Here is a 19,330-nt window from a genome sequence, read left to right as displayed (position 1 = left end):
TTGATACTAATGCCAATTTTAATTTCTTGGCATCATGATACATAAATATATCACCCACAGATGTGATTTTAAACAAGGACTGAAACTGTAAATTCGGAAGCAAGAGATTCACAGGGCTTCATCAAATCACTCTCAAAAGTGACACAGTTGTACTGAAATGGTTTTAAATTGCTCATTTCAAACCTACCTCGGTAGCAAAATGCCATGCGTGCAGCGGATTTGCAACCACGTTAGTCATTTTCTTTCCTCTGTTTCCTTGCTGTGTTTGTATTGGGAGCACAGAGTAATGTAATTTAGTAAATTATGATTTGATGGCTGGGCATCAGCCCCAGTGTTGAACAGTATTTGGATTATGATTACTTGCTGGCTTTGTCACAGTTGACATTAATTATTGATGGAAGTTTCAGAAATAGCGCATGTGCCAGGAGCTTTCCACTGGAACGCAGGCTCCAGGCAGGAGGGATGCTAAAGAGTGTGGGGGAAGAGGCACCTGTGGCTTGTTTATGTCTGTGCACAGGGAAACTGGACCCAGCAGGCTGTGTAGTACCTGTGTAAAGGTTATGGTATAACGGAAGGATGAACCGTCAGGCTTATTTCTATCGTGTTCCTCCCCAGGAATTGCACCGAAGAAGCCAGCTTCAGCCAGAGCCAGCCAAGACGAAGGCTCTTCAGACTGTCATCGAAATGAAGGTAGGAACTGTGTACTTTTGTCAGAAACAGTTATGCCTTGGGAGTTTGTTCTAACTTGGTGGTGCCTAATATAAACATGAAATGAACCTCGTGTTTTTCTCTAGGCACCCTGCTGGGTGCTTTACTTCTGAAATTTTTTACCTTCCTGGGCACATTTAATTTATTGGCCCTTTAATTAGGATTCCTTTTCTGGGCAAAAGAATAAAGGGCTCAAGAATCCATTGGCTGAAAGGAGCTGGGTTCCTTTGCAAAGCATGTCTAATCCTAGGGAGGTTTTGTGTGTGTTTTAAAAGTAAAATTTTAAAACTATAGTAATTCTTTTCCTCCTATTCACATCACAATAAAAAGCACCTTTGAGAAATTAAGAGTTGGCAAAGGGAAGTTATTTTACATGCAGTGGTATTGTTAAATAATTAAAATTATGCTATCAGCAAAATTTTCAAAATTGAAATACTTTTCAAGAAAAAATACTTTCTTGTGACCCCAGTATTTTCTCCTAACCAAGTCTGGAAGTAATAACACTTTACTAAGTACTTGCAAAGTATCCTATTTAGCTGTGCAGGCATAGAGATACACTGTTTAAAGGAATAGAAAAATCCTTCTGAGAGGATTCAGGACATTTAAGGAATCATGAAGTAAATGAGCAAGGCCAAGTCATGATCTATGATTAACAAACTGGTCTAAATGAAACTCAATTTCTTTGCTAGTATCTAGAAATTTGAAAACTTTTTATTTACAGTTTTTGCCAGAAGGGTGCAAATAGTAAAGTATTTATCTCAATAATAAATAATTCTTGATCTAATGTGTTCCATTAAGAAACACTAAGTTTATAACCAAGATGTTTGCAATCTGAAAATTCCATGCTCAAGTTTAACACTCAGGGAGTCTGCTGGTCACCATGGGCCTGCAAGAGAATTCTAAAGCTTGCTGATAGGATGATGAGTCTTCTCAATCCTTCTTGCAGCATATGATTTTGAATTATCTGTCCCCAAATTCCCAAGTTTTGGGGGAAAAGAAACTAATATGAGCTTTTGAATTCTTGGCATGTGCAATTCTGAGTAGGGATTGTTTTTCTTATTCAATGACAACTTCTTCATCCAAGTGGATTTTTGTGAAAATGATACAGGTCATTTGCTTTAAAACTATGTGTCCCCCAAATGAGGTTACATGAGTCAAGGCACTCATAATGTATTTGTAGCATCTGGGTTTGAAAAATATATTTGAAGGCACTAAATGCCAATAGGATTAAAAATAATTATCAACCCTGGCTCATCAGTTGTTTTAAACTTATATAATTTAAACATTTTGAAAAGAAACTGAACATTCTACACTGGGGAATGGTAGGCCAGTGGTTCATAATTCAGAGTTTATCCTCACTTCACATTGGAATCAAACCTGATACTTGGTTAAGGCGTAAAAAAAAGAAAAGAAAAAAAAAGGGAAAATGAAAAGACAAAAGGACAAAAGACTTGATTTTTTTTTTTTTGCAAAGGGTGACTCAGTCCCCTTCCACCTACCTCCACACCCACCTTCCAAGTCAGCACAAATAGTAATGGAGAAGAGGATGTATATATAATCTATTTCTAAATTATCATTTTTTTTTTTTTAAAAAGAGAGAGTTCCCAAGGCCTTTGGAAAAAACAGGAGAAACATCTCTTCTAATGTGGTGGATAGTTTCCTGGTAAATGTCTCCATACAAAGACAATTGGTATCTTTTTTGTGACTTTTTAAAGTAGAAAAATATGTTAGACCCTAGTTTGTTGTTTCTAGCATTATGTTTTATTATAAAACAAAAAATTATAAATAAAAAACTCAGGTTATCTACATGGGAAGGCAGAGAAACTTGAATTCTAGGGCAAATTCATATCCACATATTATCAGTAAATTGAACCTAGAGTTTTCCTTTTATGGATGGCAATGTTGCTGATTTGTAGGCATAAGGCATTTGTATTTTTAGGACAAATGAAGATCAATATAATTTTCAGGAAACTGATCCTCAAGTTTTTCTGTTGTTTTTTTGGTTGCCTGTTAACTTACAAAAGCACTGCCTTCTGTCTTGTCATCAGAGAAGTCTGGGTCCCATTAACATCTATCCTCAACATACCTAAATTGAGTTATGGAGGCAGCTGGTAGAGGGTCATCTCAGCCATGTGTATAGCTCAGGCTGGAGGCTGTGATCTCATCTGATTTTGTACATTACACCCCTATGAAATTGGTGGGAATATTGGAAGTTCATATTGTACAGGCTTTAGAGTTGACTACCAAATCGAGCTGACCCTTCAGCCTAGTGAGTGGAACTTGAGACCCTGTTGTATTTTAGCCCTGGGTAAACATTGGTGTCATCTAGTGCCTTGATAGAATTTAAAATTAAGAAGAGATTTCTTGGCGGGGTGCAGTGGCTCATACCTGTAATCCCAGCACTTTGGGAGGCCGAGGCAGGCAGATCACAAGGTCAGGAGTTTGAGACCAGCCTGACCAACATGGTGAAACCCCGTCTCTAATAAAAATACAAAAATTAGGCCCGGATGCAGTGGCTCACGCCTGTAATCCCAGCCCTTTGGAGGCTTAGGCGGGCGGATCACGAGGTCAGGAGATCGAGACCATCCTGGCTAACACGGTGAAACCCCGTCTCTACTGAAAAATACAAAAAATCAGCCGGGCGTGGTGGCGGGCGCCTGTAGTCCCAGCTACTCGGGAGGCTGAGGCAGGAGAATGGCGTGAACCCGGGAAGTGGAGCTTGCAGTGAGGCAAGATCGCACCACTGCACTCCAGTCTGGGCGACAGAGCGAGACTCCGTCTCAAAAAAAAAAAAAAAAAAAAATTTAATTAGGTGTGGTGGCGGGCACCTGTAATACCAGCTACTCAGGAGGCAGAGGCAGGAGAATCACTTGAACCTGGGACGCGGATGTTGCAGTTAGCCAAGATCTTGCCACAGAACTCCAGCCTGGGTGACATTGTGAGACATTGTCTCAAAGAAAAAAAAAAAAAGAAGAGATTTCATAGACTAAATTGGGCTCAGAGATTATCCCTATTTGTTTCTTGCTTTTTGGAGGAACTAAGGGTGAGCTTCAACCCCCATTGTCCCCATGTACACACTTTGCAAAAACTCACAAAAGACTTTTGTTGTGAAAGTCTGTGAAATCTTGCTTAAATTTAAGCACTATTTAGAACCACAGTCTGGTAGTTCTAGATTTTTGTGTTCCCTCCCTGGACTTTGGAGTTGTGAAAATGTGTTTTTCTGGGGTGAACCTTGGGAAATATCATCTGCCTGCATCAAATTGGGGGCAGTTCTTTTGCAGACATCACATCTACTACCAGCCAGTTGAGCCTGGGAGCTAAAGCTACCTGAATGAAAAATGAAAGGAAGCCAAGTGAATAAAGTTATTTGTAATTTATCTTCTTGCAGGAAGCTTCAACTTTTAATTTTGATCCTGTTTTGGTCTGGCAGGTATGTTCCAAGTTTGCACTTAGAACATTGTGTGTGTTTCTTGGAAAATTAGTTTCTTGTAGGTATTGCAGTGCTCCTCCTTCTTTTGCTTTTCTGTCTAAAGATTCTTTACTAAGCTCTTCTTTTCTGCTCTTGTGGATAACTGTCAATAAGAATGGCAGTTAAAAGGCTTGTTTTCTCTTTTTTCTTTCTTTAATGCTAATTCCTTTGAAAGAATGTGTAACTTATTTTTATTATAAATTTGACATGACATAAACATGACGTCCAAAAGTTTTACTTTCTTGTGTCATTCATAAAGCCATTTGGTTTTTTTTTTTTTTTTTTTAAGAAAATGAATGACAGTAATGGCAGTTCTTGTCAAATAATCTCAAACCCCTTTTTCATTGTGAGAACTTTTAAGTGAAGGAAAATCTATTTCTAAGTGGCTAAACTCAAAAGGAAATTTATTGGAAAAAAATTTACTGGCAAAAAACAGGGGTATTACTTTGGGCATATCTTGATCCAGAGGCTCAAAAGATGTTAGCAGATCCCATTTTCTCTTATTCCATCCCTTATCTTGTCTGCCTTCATGTGAGCTCTATTTTCAGGCAACCTTTCCCTGACTCTGAGCAAATGGCTACAGCAGCTCCAACAATCACAAATGGAAGGGCAGGGAGAATGTTGTGCTTTTTAAAAAATGTAAAAACCCAACCCTTAGAGTAATAATAATAACTGAGATTACACATAAAACTTCACTCCAAACTTAGCAGCTGAGGCTGAAAAGAACATACATAGAGTTTTCTAGATCTCATTTGCTTAAAACATTAAATGATATTCTTTGGGAAAAACAAACATTTTGCTAGTACAGCAGAAACTATCAGATTTTCAGCAGAATTTATCAAAGAAGACATATATGAGTGACATAAGGGTTTTAGTAAAAGTTTCAGAATATGTGCTTGATTTGGTGAACTTGTTAACTAAAGTGGATTAAGAAGCCAGAGACATAATGTGAAGTTAAAAGCAGTATTTCTGTGGTAATTGAAGTGAGGATTGTGGGTATTTAACTTTCCAGTCCCATGGTCAGCGAGAGCACTTGTGTGCCTTGAGCTGTTCCTCTTGAGTGACATTTGTCCCCACCAGGCTTTTTGTTATTGGAAGTAAGTAGTAAGCAAAGTAAGACTGAGTTCCTCTAAGTTGCTGAAGTGTAAGTGGTACTATTGGTGAAAGAACATGATTTTGCATTCAGGTACAACTTTAATGCAGAGGTTAATTTTTTTGTTATAAAAATAAGACTTTACTTTGTTTTCGTGCCCAGGCAGATAACTGTTGTTCTGCATGGAGCTGACCTGCAGCTGGGTTAAGTTTCACTTAAAAGGTGTCTTGGTATTTGGTCAAATTTAGCCTGCTTAGTTCCACAAAATATGAAAGGGATATACTGGAACACTGTGAAGTCAAGAACTACTACTTGGCAACTTTCCTGAGTTTCATGTAACTAGGAAGGGGAGAGAGTTCAAAGGCAAACCTAGACTACTGAACACAACCCAATACCCATTGTGAACTTGTCTGAGTCCTGGAATTTGGTCAGGGACACTCTGAAGTAGCTGACACTTCTTTGACTGTAGGGCCTACCTAGGTTTAGTTCATTTACCTCCTCCCAGGATGCTGTGTTCATATGAAATTTGTGCCAATCCCAGTTTTTCTAGTAAAGCAATTATGATGATGGCTTTTAGGCCTTAAGAGTATGCCCCTGCTCCTTTTGTGGCTATTAAAAACAATAACAGCACTAACAACAACAGTGCCACCTGCACCAGCAGTAATACACAATGACAACAACATCACTACCACACATGAGGGCTACAGCACTTGATGTGCAATAAACCTGTGAATAGGCACAGTTATCTCCATTTCACAGATGAGAAAGCTACGGGTTAGAGAGGATAAGCAACCTGCCCATGGTCCTGCGGCTAGTCAAATTGGCAGCTGAGATTTCAACATAAGTTTCCCCTCAAAGCTCTTGCACTCTTTACTCCTTCTTTCTGCCTTTACTAAAGATAGGCCATAGGTTCAAATGTTTTTTCTTTCAATATTTACTTTGGAAATTGTGCCTTGAGGTTTGCATCCTAGAATGGGTAGAGACAGCTCATGAGAGACAGAGTGGCTTATGTGATATTTTTGGAAAGGTGCAGAGCTGTACTTTGTGCTAAAAGGTAAAACTCATTCTTTTTACATGTATGTGTTATCATGACTCTAAATAGGGCTCCAAATATGTATGTTACAGCCAACATACGCCCTGTTTCTCCCCCTGCATTTTAAGTCTTGCTCTGAAGTCTTTTTTTAACAGCCTGGTGTGATAACTTGTTCAAACTTGTAAAGGACTGCGTATTCTGATGTGCAGTGTGCATTTACAATATTAGAATTATCCTTTAGCTTATTTTTTTTTTCCTTGGGAAATTTCTTTACCTTCTCATTTTCCAACTGGAACCCCCAATATAAAACAACAGCAAACCCCTTTATCCCATTTAACTATTTGCCTTAAATAATGGGCAAAATGTGAGTTTTAAGTGATGGTCAAGTCAAATGTTAGCTCTGGATGATATATGGTTGTCACTTAGAAGCAAGTAAGATATTTTTTTAGAAGCAAGTAAGATTTTTTTTAGAAGATGAGAATTCTTTCCCTTTCCTCCAAACTCTTCTTATGATGTATTTGACTCTAAATGTTTGACTAAATGTTGACAGTCAATAATTCCTGCTATTACCCAGGTTAGTTTTTGTGACTCTAACTCCTGAAGTTGAATCATAAGCACTAGGGTTTACTGAGCAAGTATTTTGTGTACAGCACCATGGTGAGGCTTTCAGAAAAACTGAGCTCGAAGTATTTAAGGAGCTAATGGTATGAAGTACATAAACCAGGTTATAAAGTGACTTAAGAAGGGCAAATGAGCTATGAGGAGTCAAAGGATATCAAATAAGAGAAGAATATAGAATGCTTTCTGGAGGAGGTAGCATTTGGAGAGAGCCTTGAAAAACTGGTATGATTTTGGTAAAGGGGAATATGGTTTATAAACAGTGGAAACTATAAGAGCCACGAGTCTAGTAAGTATAAGGAGTGTCTTTGGAAGAACAAATCATTCAGTTTGGTTGAGAGAAGACATTGTAAGTTTAAAAGCTGTGGTAGATCACATTAAACCAGTAGAAAAAGAAGGTAGAGAGAAAGAAATAGTAAACATAAAAGCTAACATTAAATAAATAGAGAATAAACATATACTAGAGAGGAGCACCAAAGCTAAGTGCTGTTTCTTGGAAGAGATTAACAAAAATAACAAATCCTGGTTAGAATCATCAAGAAGAGTAGAGACAGCAAAAATAACCAATATCAGGGATGAAGGGAGGCATCACTATAAATCTTATTAACATTAAAAATATGAGAGGATTTTATTAGCAACTTATGATAATAAAGTTGAAATTTCAGATAAATGAAAAAATTCTTTTAAAAACACAACTTGTCAAAACTTGCTTAAGAAGAAATAGAATATCTGAGTAGTCTTTTATATTAAAGGAAATGATTCTATAATTTAAAATCTTACCACCAAACTAAAAACCTAAAAACCCAAACCAAACAGAAACAATTAGAGGCCCAGATGGCTTTTTTCAGTGAATTGTACCAAATGTTTGAAGAGGAAATGAAATCAATCGTACAGAAACTCTTCCAGAATAGAAAAAGAGGGAGCATTTCCTATCTTGTTTTATGAGGCCAGCATATGTTTGATATTCATACCCAGCAAATATATTACAAAAAAGGAAAATTACAAGCAATCTCCTGAGTAAACACTGATGATAGAAAATATCCTAGTGAATTGAACTCAATGACAAATAAATGACATGACCAAGTGGTGTTTATTTTAGGAATGTAAAGTTGGACTGATATTTGGCTATCAATCATGTTATCCACTAAATTAAGAAGATAAAGGAGAAAATGAATATAATTCATAGGTACAGAAAAAGCATTTGATAAATGCAACATCCATCCCTGGCCCCCAAAAATGTTTGTAAGAAACTCGGAAGTAGAGGATTTTCTTAATCTAATAAGAATAGTTACAAGAAAGCTTTAGGTAATATCATGTACAATGGTAAAATGTTGAAAGCTTTCTCTATGATATAAGGAGTAAGACAATAAGCCGATTACCATCACTTCTTTTTTTTTTTTATACTTTAAGTTCTAGGGTACATGTGCACAATGTGCAGTTTTGTTACATATATATACATGTGCCGTGTTGGTGTGCTGCACCCATTAACTCATCATTTACATTAGGTATATCTCCTAATGCTATCCCTCCCTTGTACCCCCTCCCCACAATAGGACCCGGCGTGTGATGCTCCCCTTCCTGTGTCCAAGTGATCTCATTGTTTAATTCCCACCTATGAGTGAGAACATGCAGTGTTTGGTTTTCTCTTCTTGTGATAGTTTGCTGAGAATGATGGTTTCCTGCTGCATCCATGTCCCAACAAAGGACACAAACTCATCCTTTTTTTATGGCTGCATAGTATTCCATGGTGTATATGTGTCACATTTTCTTAATCCAGTCTGTCACTGATGGACATTTGGGTTGATTCCAAGTCTTTGCTATTGTGAATAGTGCCGCAATAAACATACGTGTGCATGTGTCTTTATAGCAGCATGACTTATAATCCTTTGGGTATATCCCCAGTAATGGGATGGCTGGGTCAAATGGTATTTCTAGTTCTAGATCCTTGAGGAATCGCCACACTGTTTTCCACAATGGTTGAACTAGTTTACAGTCCCACCGACAGTGTAAAAGTGTTCCTATTTCTCCACATCCTCTCCAGCACCTGTTGTTTCCTGATTTTTTATTGATTGCCATTCTAACTGGTGTGAGATGGTATCTCATTGTGGTTTTGATTTGCATTTCTCTGATGGCGAGTGATGATGAGCATTTTTTCATGTGTCTGTTGGCTGTATGAATGTCTTCTTTTGAGAAGTGTCTGTTCATATCCTTTGCCCACTTTTTGATGGGGTTGCTTGTTTTTTTCTTGTAAGTTTGATTGAGTTCTTTGTAGGTTCTGGGTATTAACCCTTTGTCAGATGAGTAGATTGCAAAAATTTTCTCCCATTCTGTAGGTTGCCTGTTCACTCTGATGGTAGTTTCTTTTGCTGTGCAGAAGCACTTTAGTTTAATTAGATCCCATTTGTCAATTTTGGCTTTTGTTGCTATTGCTTTTGGTGTTTTAGACATGAAGTCCTTGCCCATGCCTATGTCCTGAATGGTATTCCCTAGGTTTTCTTCTAGGGTTTTTATGGTTTTAGGTCTAACATTTAAGTCTCTAATCCATCTTGAATTAATTTTCATATAAGGAGTAAGGGAAGGATCCAGTTTCAGCTTTCTACTTATGGCTAGCCAATTTTCCCAGCACCATTTATTAAATAGGAAATCCTTTCCCCATTTCTTGTTTCTCTCAGGTTTGTCAAAGATCAGATGGCTGTAGATGTGTGGTATTATTTCTGAGGGCTCTGTTCTGTTCTATTGGTCTCTATCTCTGTTTTGGTACCAGTACCATGCTGTTTTGGTTACTGTAGCCTTGTGGTATAGTTTGAAGTCAGGTAGCGTGATGCCTCCAGCTTTGTTCTTTTTGCTTAGGATTGTCTTGGCAATATGGGGTCTTTTTTGGTTCCATATGAACTTTAAAGTAGTTTTTTCCAATTCTGTGAAGAAAGTCATTGGTAGCTTAATGGGGATGGCATTGAATCTATAAATCACCTTGGGCAGTATGGCCATTTTCACAATATTGATTCTTCCTATTCATGAGCATGCTGTGTTCTTCCATTTGTTTGTGTCCTCTTTTATTTCACTGAGCAGTGGTTTGTAGCTCTCCTTGAAGAGGTCCTTGACATCCCTTGTAAGTTGGATTCCTAGGTATTTTATTCTCTTTGAAGCAATTGTGAATGGGAGTTCATTCACGATTTGGCTCTCTGTTTGTTCCTGGTGTATAAGAATGCTTGTGATTTTTGCACATTAATTTTGTATCCTGAGACTTTGCTAAAGTTGCTTATCAGCTTAAGGAGATTTGGGGCTGAGATGATGGGGTTTTCTAAATATACAATCATGTCTTCTGCAAACAGGGACAATTTGACTTCTTCTTTTCCTAACTGAATATCCTTTGTTTCTTTCTCCTGCCTGATTGCCCTAGCCAGAACTTCTAACACTATGTTGAATAGGAGTGGTGAGAGAGGGCATCCCTGTCTTGTGACAGTTTTCAAAGGGATTGCTTCCGGTTTTTGCCCATTCAGTATGATATCAGCTGTGGGTTTGTCATAAATAGCTCTTATTATTTTGAGATATGTTCCATCAATACCGAATTTATTGAGAGTTTTTAGCATGAAGGGCTGTTGAATTTTGTCAAAGGCCTTTTCTGCATCTATTGAGATAATCATGTGGTTTTTGTCTTTGGTTCTGTTAATATGCTGGATTACATTTATTGATTTGTGTATGTTGAACCAGCCTTGCATCCCAGGGATGAAGCCCACTTGATCGTGGTGGATAAGCTTTTTGATGTGCTGCTGGATTCGGTTTGCCAGTATTTTGTTGAGGATTTTTGCATTGATGTTCATCAGGGATATTGGTCTAAAATTCTCTTTTTTGGTTGTATCTCTGTCAGGCTTTGGTATCAGGATGGTGTTGGCTTTGTAAAATGAGTTAGGGAGGATTCCCTCTTTTTCTATTGATTGGAATAGTTTCAGAAGGAATAGTACCAACTCCTCCTTGTACCTCTGGTAGAATTCGGCTGTGAATCTGTCTTGTCCTGTAATTTTTTTGGTTGGTAGACTATTAATTATTGCCTCAATTTCAGATCCTGCTATTGGTCTATTCAGGGATTCAACTTCTTCCTGGTTTAGTCTTGGGAGAGTGTAAGTGTCCAGGAAATTATCCATTTCTTCTAGGTTTTTCTAGTTTATTTGCGTAGAGGACTAGAGAAGCAAGAGCAAACACGTTCAAAAGCTAGCCGAAGGCAAGAAATAACTAAGATCAGAGCAGAACTGAAGCAGATAGAGACACAAAAAACCCTCCAAAAAATCAATGAATCCAGGAGCTGGTTTTTTGAAAAGATCAACAAAATTGAAAACTGCTAGCAAGACTAATAAAGAAGAAAAGAGAGAAGAATCAAAGAGACGCAATAAAAAATGATGAAGGGGATATCACCACCGACCCCATAGAAATACAAACTACCATCAGAAAATAGTATAAACACCTCTACGGTTACCATGAGTTCTATTCGATAATGTTATGGACATCCTAGGTTTAAAAACTAGAAAGACAAAAAAAAAAACCACACATTTTTATTCACAAGTACCATAATTGTGTCTGTAGAAAATATCAGTGAATCCATATATACAATATTAGATTAGTAAATACATTTAGCCAAATGGCTGGCCAGTATTTTAAAATGAATCTTATTTCTACATACTAGTTATAAACAATTAGGATATGAAATTGAGAAAACAATATCACTTACACTGGTATTAAAAAACCGCAAAGATATAAGAGCAAGTCTAACAATGGCTATACAAGACCTAATTTAAATGAAAAGGTACAAAACATAACTAAATGTAGATAACTAAAAGTTTTAAACAAGTGAAACAGCTGTCATCAGTAGGGTAGATAAAACAGTAATGGAATATTCATGCAATGAAATGCTATATGGCAATTTGAAGGACCAAGCTATTGTCATGTGCAATAGCATAAATGAATACTACCCCCAAAATAATGTTGAAAGAAGCCAGCCACAAAAGAGCATATACAATATATGTTCCCAAAACAAGCTAAACTAACTGGTAGTATTAGATGTCTGTATAGTAATTAATTTGAAGAAGAGGAGGGAAAAGTGAATGTTGGGAGGGCCAGGAAGGAGGTATCTGAAGTACAGGTAGTATTCTTTTTCTATTATATTCTGTTTTGTGATCGAGTTGGCCCAAATGTGTTCACTTGATCACAATTCATCATTCTGAAAACCTACGATTTGGGTTCTTTCTAATATTATATTAATACTTTAATTAAAATATTCCTTTAAAAATAAAGGAAAAGGTCGGGCGCGGTGGCTCAAGCCTGTAATCCCAGCACTTTGCGAGGCCGAGACGGGCGGATCACGAGGTCAGGAGATCGAGACCATCCTGGCTAACACGGTGAAACCCCGTCTCTACTAAAAAAAATACAAAAAAACTAGCCGGGCGAGGTGGCGGGCACCTGTAGTCCCAGCTACTCCAGAGGCTGAGGCAGGAGAATGGCGTAAACCCGGGAGGCAGAGCTTGCAGTGAGCTGAGATCCAGCCACTGCACTCTAGCCTGGGCGACAGAGCGAGACTCCGTCTCCAACAACAAACAAACAAACAAACAAACAAAACAACAAAAATAAAGGAAAAATAATTCATCAATAAAAAGATAACTCAATTACAAAACTGGGCAAAGGATTTAATTAGACATTTCTCCAAAGAAGAATACAAATGGCCAATAAGGACATAAAAAATACTCAACATCATTTGTCATTAGGGAAATACCAATCAAAACCAGCATTACATACAACTTCTCCCATACTAGGATGGCTAAAATAAAAAAGACAGACAATAATGAGTGTTGGGGAGGATGTGGAAAAATTAGAACTCTCATATGTTGATGGTGGGAACATAAAATGGTAAAGCCCACTTTGGAAAACTGTTTAGCAGTTTCTCAAAATGTTAAACATAGAGTTACCACATGACCTAGAAATTTCACTTATAGGCACACACCCAATAGAATTGAAAACATATGTCCACACAAAACACTGTTCACAAATGTTCATGCTACCATTATTTATAATAGCAAAATGCTAAAACAACCCAAATGTCTATCATCTGATATATGAAGAGACAAAATAAGGTATATCCACATAGTAGAATATTACTCATCAGTAAAATGTAATAAAGTACTGATATATGCTGTAACATGGATGAATCTTGAAAACATACTAAGTGAAAGAACTCAGTCAGAAAAGGCTGCATATTATATGATACTATTAATTAAATGTCCAATATAGGCAAATTAGGGACAAAAAGTAGACTAGTGATTGCCAGGAGCTAGGTGGAAGGAGGAAAGAAGAGTTACTGCTACTGGGTACTGGACTTTGCATGATGAAAATGTTCTGGAATTAAATAGCAGTGATGGTTGCACAAACCTCTGAATTATACACTTTAAAAGGGTGAATTTTATGCTATGTTTATTATATCTCATGAAAACTGTTATTAAAAATAAAGGAAAATATTACAAAGGAAACGATCAAGAACTTTGCTTACTTAAGGCTTACAAGAGATTCTTAAGGGCATTCTAAATATGGATAGAAAAGAATGATACCTGATGCCACAAAAACACAGTACATAGCCCATAGACCCTACAAAGGAACCACACAATCAAAACTACAAAGCAACCAGCAAGCAACTTCATGATAGGATCAAAAACTCACGTGTCAATATTAACCTTGAATGTAAATAGTCTAAATGCCCCACTTAAATGTCACAGAATGAAAAGTTGGATAAAAAGACAAGATTTATCTGTCTGTTGTCTTCAAGAGACCCACATCACATGTAACAACACCCATAGGCTCAAAGTAGAGTTGGAGAAAGATCTACCGTACAAATAAAAAACAAACAAACAAAAAAGGAGCGCGGGGGTCACTATTCCTATGTTGGATAAAACAGACTTTAAAACCAACAACAGTTAAAAAAGACAAAGAAAGCCATTACATAATGATAAAGGATAAAGACTTTTCTAACCTAAAAATGTATATACCCAACATTGGAGCACTCAGATTGATTCAAAAATATGAACTTGTAGACCTGTGAAAAGACTTAGACAGCAACACACGATAATAGTGGGAGACTTCAACACCCCACTGTAAGCATTAGACAGATCATCGAGACAGAAAATTAACAAAGAAATTCTGGACTTAAACACAACACTTAACCAATTGGACCTAATAAACATCTACAGAATAGTCCACTCATTAACCACAGAATATATGTTCTTCTCACCTGCACACAGAACATACTCCAAGATCAACCACATGCTCAGCCATAAATCAAGTCTCAATAAATTCAGAAAAATTGAAATCATACTAACCATATTTTTGGACCACTGTGGAATAAAAATAGAAATCAATACCAAGAAGATCTCTCAAAAGCACATAATTACATGGAAATTAAACAATTTGCTCCTGAAAGACTTGAGTAAACAATGAAATTAAGGCAGAAATATAAAAATTCTTTGAAGTACATGAAAACAGAGACACAAGATACCAAAAGTTCTGGGACAGAGCAAAAGCTGTGTTAAGAGGAAAGTTTGTATTGCTAAATGCCTACCTCAAAAAGTTAGAAAGATCTCAAATTAACAATCTAACATCATTCCTAGAAAAACTAGAAAAACAAGAGCAAACTTACCCCAAAGCTAGCAGAAGAAAAGAATTAACAAAAATCAGAGCAGAACTGAACACAATTGAGACCCAAAAATGCATACAAAGAATCAATGAAACTAAAAATTGGTTTTTGAGCAGATAGATTGATAGATCGTTTGCTAGATTAACAAAGAAAGAAAGAAGATCCAAATAAGTACAATCAGAAATGACAAAGGTGACATTACAACTTATCCCACAGAAATACAGAAGATCCTCAGAGACTGTTATGAACACCTATATGCACACAAACTAGAAAATCTAGAGGAAATGGGTAAATTTCTGGAAACACACACTCTCTCAAGATTGAATGAGGAAGAAATGGGAACACTGAATGGACCAATATTGAGTTCTGAAATTGAATAAGTAACAAAAAAACCTACTAACCAAAAAAGCCTTGAACTGGATGGATTCACAGTTGAATTCTGTCAGACATACAAAGAAGAGCTGTGCTAGTTCTACTGGAAGTGTACCAAAAAGTCAAGGAGCACAGACTCCTCCCTAATTCTACAAAGTCAGTATCATCCTGATACCAAAACCTGGAAAAGATACAACAAAAAAAGAAAACTACAGGCCAATATCCCTGATGAATATAGATGCAAAAATCCTCAACAAAATACTATCAAGCCAAATTCAACAACATCAAACAATTAACTCACCACAATCAAGTAGGCTTCATATTTGGAATGCACAGTTGGTTCAGCATGTGCAAATCAATAAGTGTGATTCACCACATAAACAGAATTAAAAACAAAAACCATATGATAATCTCAATAGATGTGGAAAAAGCTTTCAATAAAATCCAACATCCCTTCATGATAAAAACCCTCAAGAAACTGGGCATTGAAACAACATACCTCAAAATAATAAGAGCCATCTATGACAAACCCATGGCCAACATCATATTGAATGGACAAAAACTGGATGCATTCTCCTTGAGAACTGGAACAAGACAAGGATGCTCACTCTCATTACTCCTCATCAACATAGTACTGAAAGTGCTAGCCAGAGCAATCAGGCAAGAGAAAGAAATAAAAGGCAACTAAACAGGAAAAGAAGAAGTCAAGCTATATCTCTTCACTGACGATGTGATTCTATACCTAGAAAACCCTAAAGACTGCCAAAAGGCTTCTGGAACTGATAAACAATTTCAGTGAAGTTTTAGGATACAAAATCAATGTACAAAAATCAGCAACATTTCTATATACCAATACTGTTCAAGCTGAGAGCAAAATCAAGAATGCAATCTCGTTTATAATAGACACACACACACACACACACACACACATACACACACACACACAATACCTAGGAATACATCTAACCAAGGAGGTGAAAGATCTCTATGAGGAGAACTGCAAAACACTGCTCAAAGAAATACAGATGACATAAACAAATGGAAAATCATTCCATGCTCATAGAGTGGACTAATCATCATTAAAATGGCCATACTGCCCAAAGCAATGTGCAGATTCAAGGCTATTCCTATCAAACTACCAATGTCATTTTTCCCAGAACTAGAAAAAAACTTTTCTAAAGTTTTTATGGAACCAAAAAAGAACTTGAATAGCCAAAGCGATTGTAATAGGCTGTCCTCACATTGCTATAAAGAAATATCTGAGGCTGGGTAATCCATAAAGAAAAGAAGTTTAATTGGCTCATGGTTCGGCAGGCTGTACAGTCATGGCAACAACATCTGCTCAGCTTCATGTGGAAGCTTCCTGAGGAAGATTACAGTCATGGCAGAAGGCAAAGCAGGAGCAGGTATATCACATGACAAGCTGGAACAAGAGCTGGGAGGAGGGCCCAGACTATTTTCAACAACCAGATCTCCTGTGAGCTAACTGAGCAAGGATTCACTTAGCAGCAAGGGGATGGTGCTAAACCATTCATGAAGGATCCACTCCCATGATCCAATTACCGCCCACCAGGCCCCACCTCCACCATTGGGAATCACATTTCAACACAAGATTTGGAGTAGACAAACATCCAAACCATATAAGCAATCCTACGCAAAAAGAACAAGGCTGGAGACATCATATTACCCAATTTCAAACTATACTATAAGGCTACAGTAACCAAAACAGCATAGTATTGGTATAAAAACAGACACATAGACCAGTGGAACAGAATAGAGAACCCAGACATAAATACACACATCTATCGCCATCTGAACTTTGAAAAATTGACAAAGATAAGCAAACAACTTTCTATTTAATAAATGGTGCTGGGATAACTGGCTAGCCATATGCAGAAGAATGAAACTAGACACTTATATTTAAAAATATATATATTTATATACCTTTTATAATATATATATTTTAAATATACATATATAAAGCTTAACTCAAGATGGATTAAATATTTAAATGTAAGACCTTGAACTATAAGAATCCTAGAAGAAAATCTAGGAAACACCATGCTGGACATTGGCCTTGTGAAAGAATTTATAACTAAGTCTTCAAAATCAATTGCAACAAAACCAAAAATTGTTGAATGGGACCTAACTAAAGATCTTCTGCATAGCCGAAGAAACTATTGACGGAGGAAACAAACAATAGCTGCAGAATGTGAGAAAATATTTGCAAGCTGCACATCCAGCAAAGGTCTAATATCCAGAATCTGTCAGGAACTTAAACATTGAATAAGCAGAAAAACAAATAACTCCATGAAAAATTAGGCAAAAGACATGAACAGACACTTCTCAAAAGAAGACATGCAAATGTGCAACAAACATAATCATCAGAGAAAAGCAAATAAAAACCACAGTGAGAAACCATCTTACACCAGTCAGGATGGCTATTATTAAAAAGTCAAAACACAACAGATGCTAGTGAGGTTGTGGAGAAATGGAAGCACTTCTACACTGTTGGTGGGAATGCAAATTAGGTCAGCCTCTGTAGAAAGCAGTTTGGAGATTTCTCAAAGAATTTAAAAGATAACTACTATTTGACCCAGCAATCCCATTACCCAAAGGAATGTAAATTGTTCTACCAAAAAGACACACACACTTACATGTTCATTGCAACAGTATTCACCATAGCAAAGACATGAAATTAACCTAGGTGCCCATTAATGGTGCACTAGATGAAGAAAGTATAGTATATATACACCATGGGATACTATATACAGCAATAAAAGAGAATGAAACCGTGTCCTTTGCAGCAACATGGATGCAGCCGGAGGCCATTATCCTAAGTGAATTAACACAGGAACAGAAAACCAAATTCTGCACGTTCTCACTTGTAAGTGGGAGGTAACCATCAAGTACTCATGGACATAAAGATGGCAACAATAGAAACTGGGGACTACTAGGGAGGAAAGAGGCAAGGGGACAAGGGTTGAAAAACTAACTATTGAGTACTATACTTAATACCTGGGTGATGGGATCATTTGTACCCCAAACCTCAGCATCATGCAGTATACCCAAGTAACAAACCTGTACATATACTCCCTGCATCTAAAATAAAAATTGGAAAAATAATAAAATAACCAACTATGAAACGTATTTTTAAGGTTTATAGTAGTTTAGAGGTTTAGTATTCTTAATGTGTGAAAAGGTTATATTTATCAATGTGGAATAAAAACTTGGGGGAAAATGTACTAAAATGTTGACATTTGTTCTGGGAAGAGAGATTATAAAGGATTTTTTTCCTCTTCCTTCCTCCCATGTTAGTCCATTCTCACATGTCTATAATGAAATACTGAAGACTGGCTAATTTATAAAGAAAAGAGGTTTAATTGGCTCAGTTTTGCAGGCTGTAGAGGAAGCATGTTGCTGGCATTTGCTTGGCTTCTGGGGAGGCCTCAGGAAACTTACAATTATGGTTAAAGGTGAAGAGGGAGGAGTCACAGTCAGATGGCCAGAGTAGAAGCACGAAGCAGGTAGGGCGGGGGGTGGGGGGGTGCACACACTTTTAAATGACTCGATCTCATGAGAATTCACTCACTATTGCAAGGACAGCATCAAGCTTATGGTGCTAAACCATTCATGAGAAACTGCCTCCATGGTCCAGTCACCTCATTCTAGACCCCACCTCCAACACTGGGGATTACAATTGAACATGAAATTTGGGTGGGGACATGGATCCAAACCATATCACTCCCCTAAATTTTCATATTTTCAATAATGTGTATTTTTCTAAACATATAAATGATCAAGAATTATTTTGAAAAAGCGAGTTTGTTTAAAAAAAAAAAAAGCCATCATCAGAAACCTTGAAAATGCATGATTTTTTAAAATTCTTTTTTTTTTTTTTTTTTTTGCTGAACTGAGAAGGTTCCAAATGGGAGAGGGTTAGGCTATTTATGGAAATTTGAGAATTTTGCTTGCTGCTTACTGCTTCTCTATGCTTCAGTTTTCCCATCTGGGAAATGGGTCCATGATACTAGTCTGTACGAGTTGTGGTGGGGATTAAAATGAATTAAGGCATGGGAAAATCCTGGCATATAATAGAGGATCAAGGAATCCTTTGTCTCTCCATCTCTTCCCTTTGAGTTTGGAAATTGAGTTTTATCTGTAAAAAAGAGGTTGTGCATTTGAGCAGGGACCACCAGAGAAAAGGAACTAAATAAACTTAGAGAGAGTCTTAGCTCTGAATATACACATAGTTTGCATGTTGAAAAGACTTTAAAAGTGTCTTTGAAAGCAGAAAACAGTGGAGAAAAAATAGCAAGTCTCAGGAGGTCTATGGCAGAATAAATGGCCTAGGAACTTAGCTTCCTG

General features: G+C 37.1%; 1 protein-coding gene across 2 annotated transcripts in view; it reads left to right on the top strand.

The window, feature by feature from the left end:
- The window catches only part of ERC2 (ELKS/RAB6-interacting/CAST family member 2), a 1,016,559-nt gene that overhangs the window by 299,945 nt on the left and 697,284 nt on the right, over nt 1-19,330 (top strand). For both annotated transcript variants that reach the window (XR_004059350.1, XM_030938245.1), the window contains exon 4: nt 616-690. Coding sequence is in view for 1 of the 2 variants with exons in the window: in XM_030938245.1 (XP_030794105.1) it covers nt 616-690 (75 nt within the window). In the remaining variant the exon portion in view is untranslated. The remainder of the gene's footprint in view (nt 1-615; nt 691-19,330) is intronic.

Source organism: Rhinopithecus roxellana, chromosome 1 (assembly GCF_007565055.1).
Source record: "Rhinopithecus roxellana isolate Shanxi Qingling chromosome 1, ASM756505v1, whole genome shotgun sequence".
NCBI lineage: Eukaryota > Metazoa > Chordata > Mammalia > Primates > Cercopithecidae > Rhinopithecus > Rhinopithecus roxellana.
The sequence above is the reverse complement of the archived record's forward strand: the minus strand, read 5'-3'. Positions and strand labels throughout refer to the sequence as shown.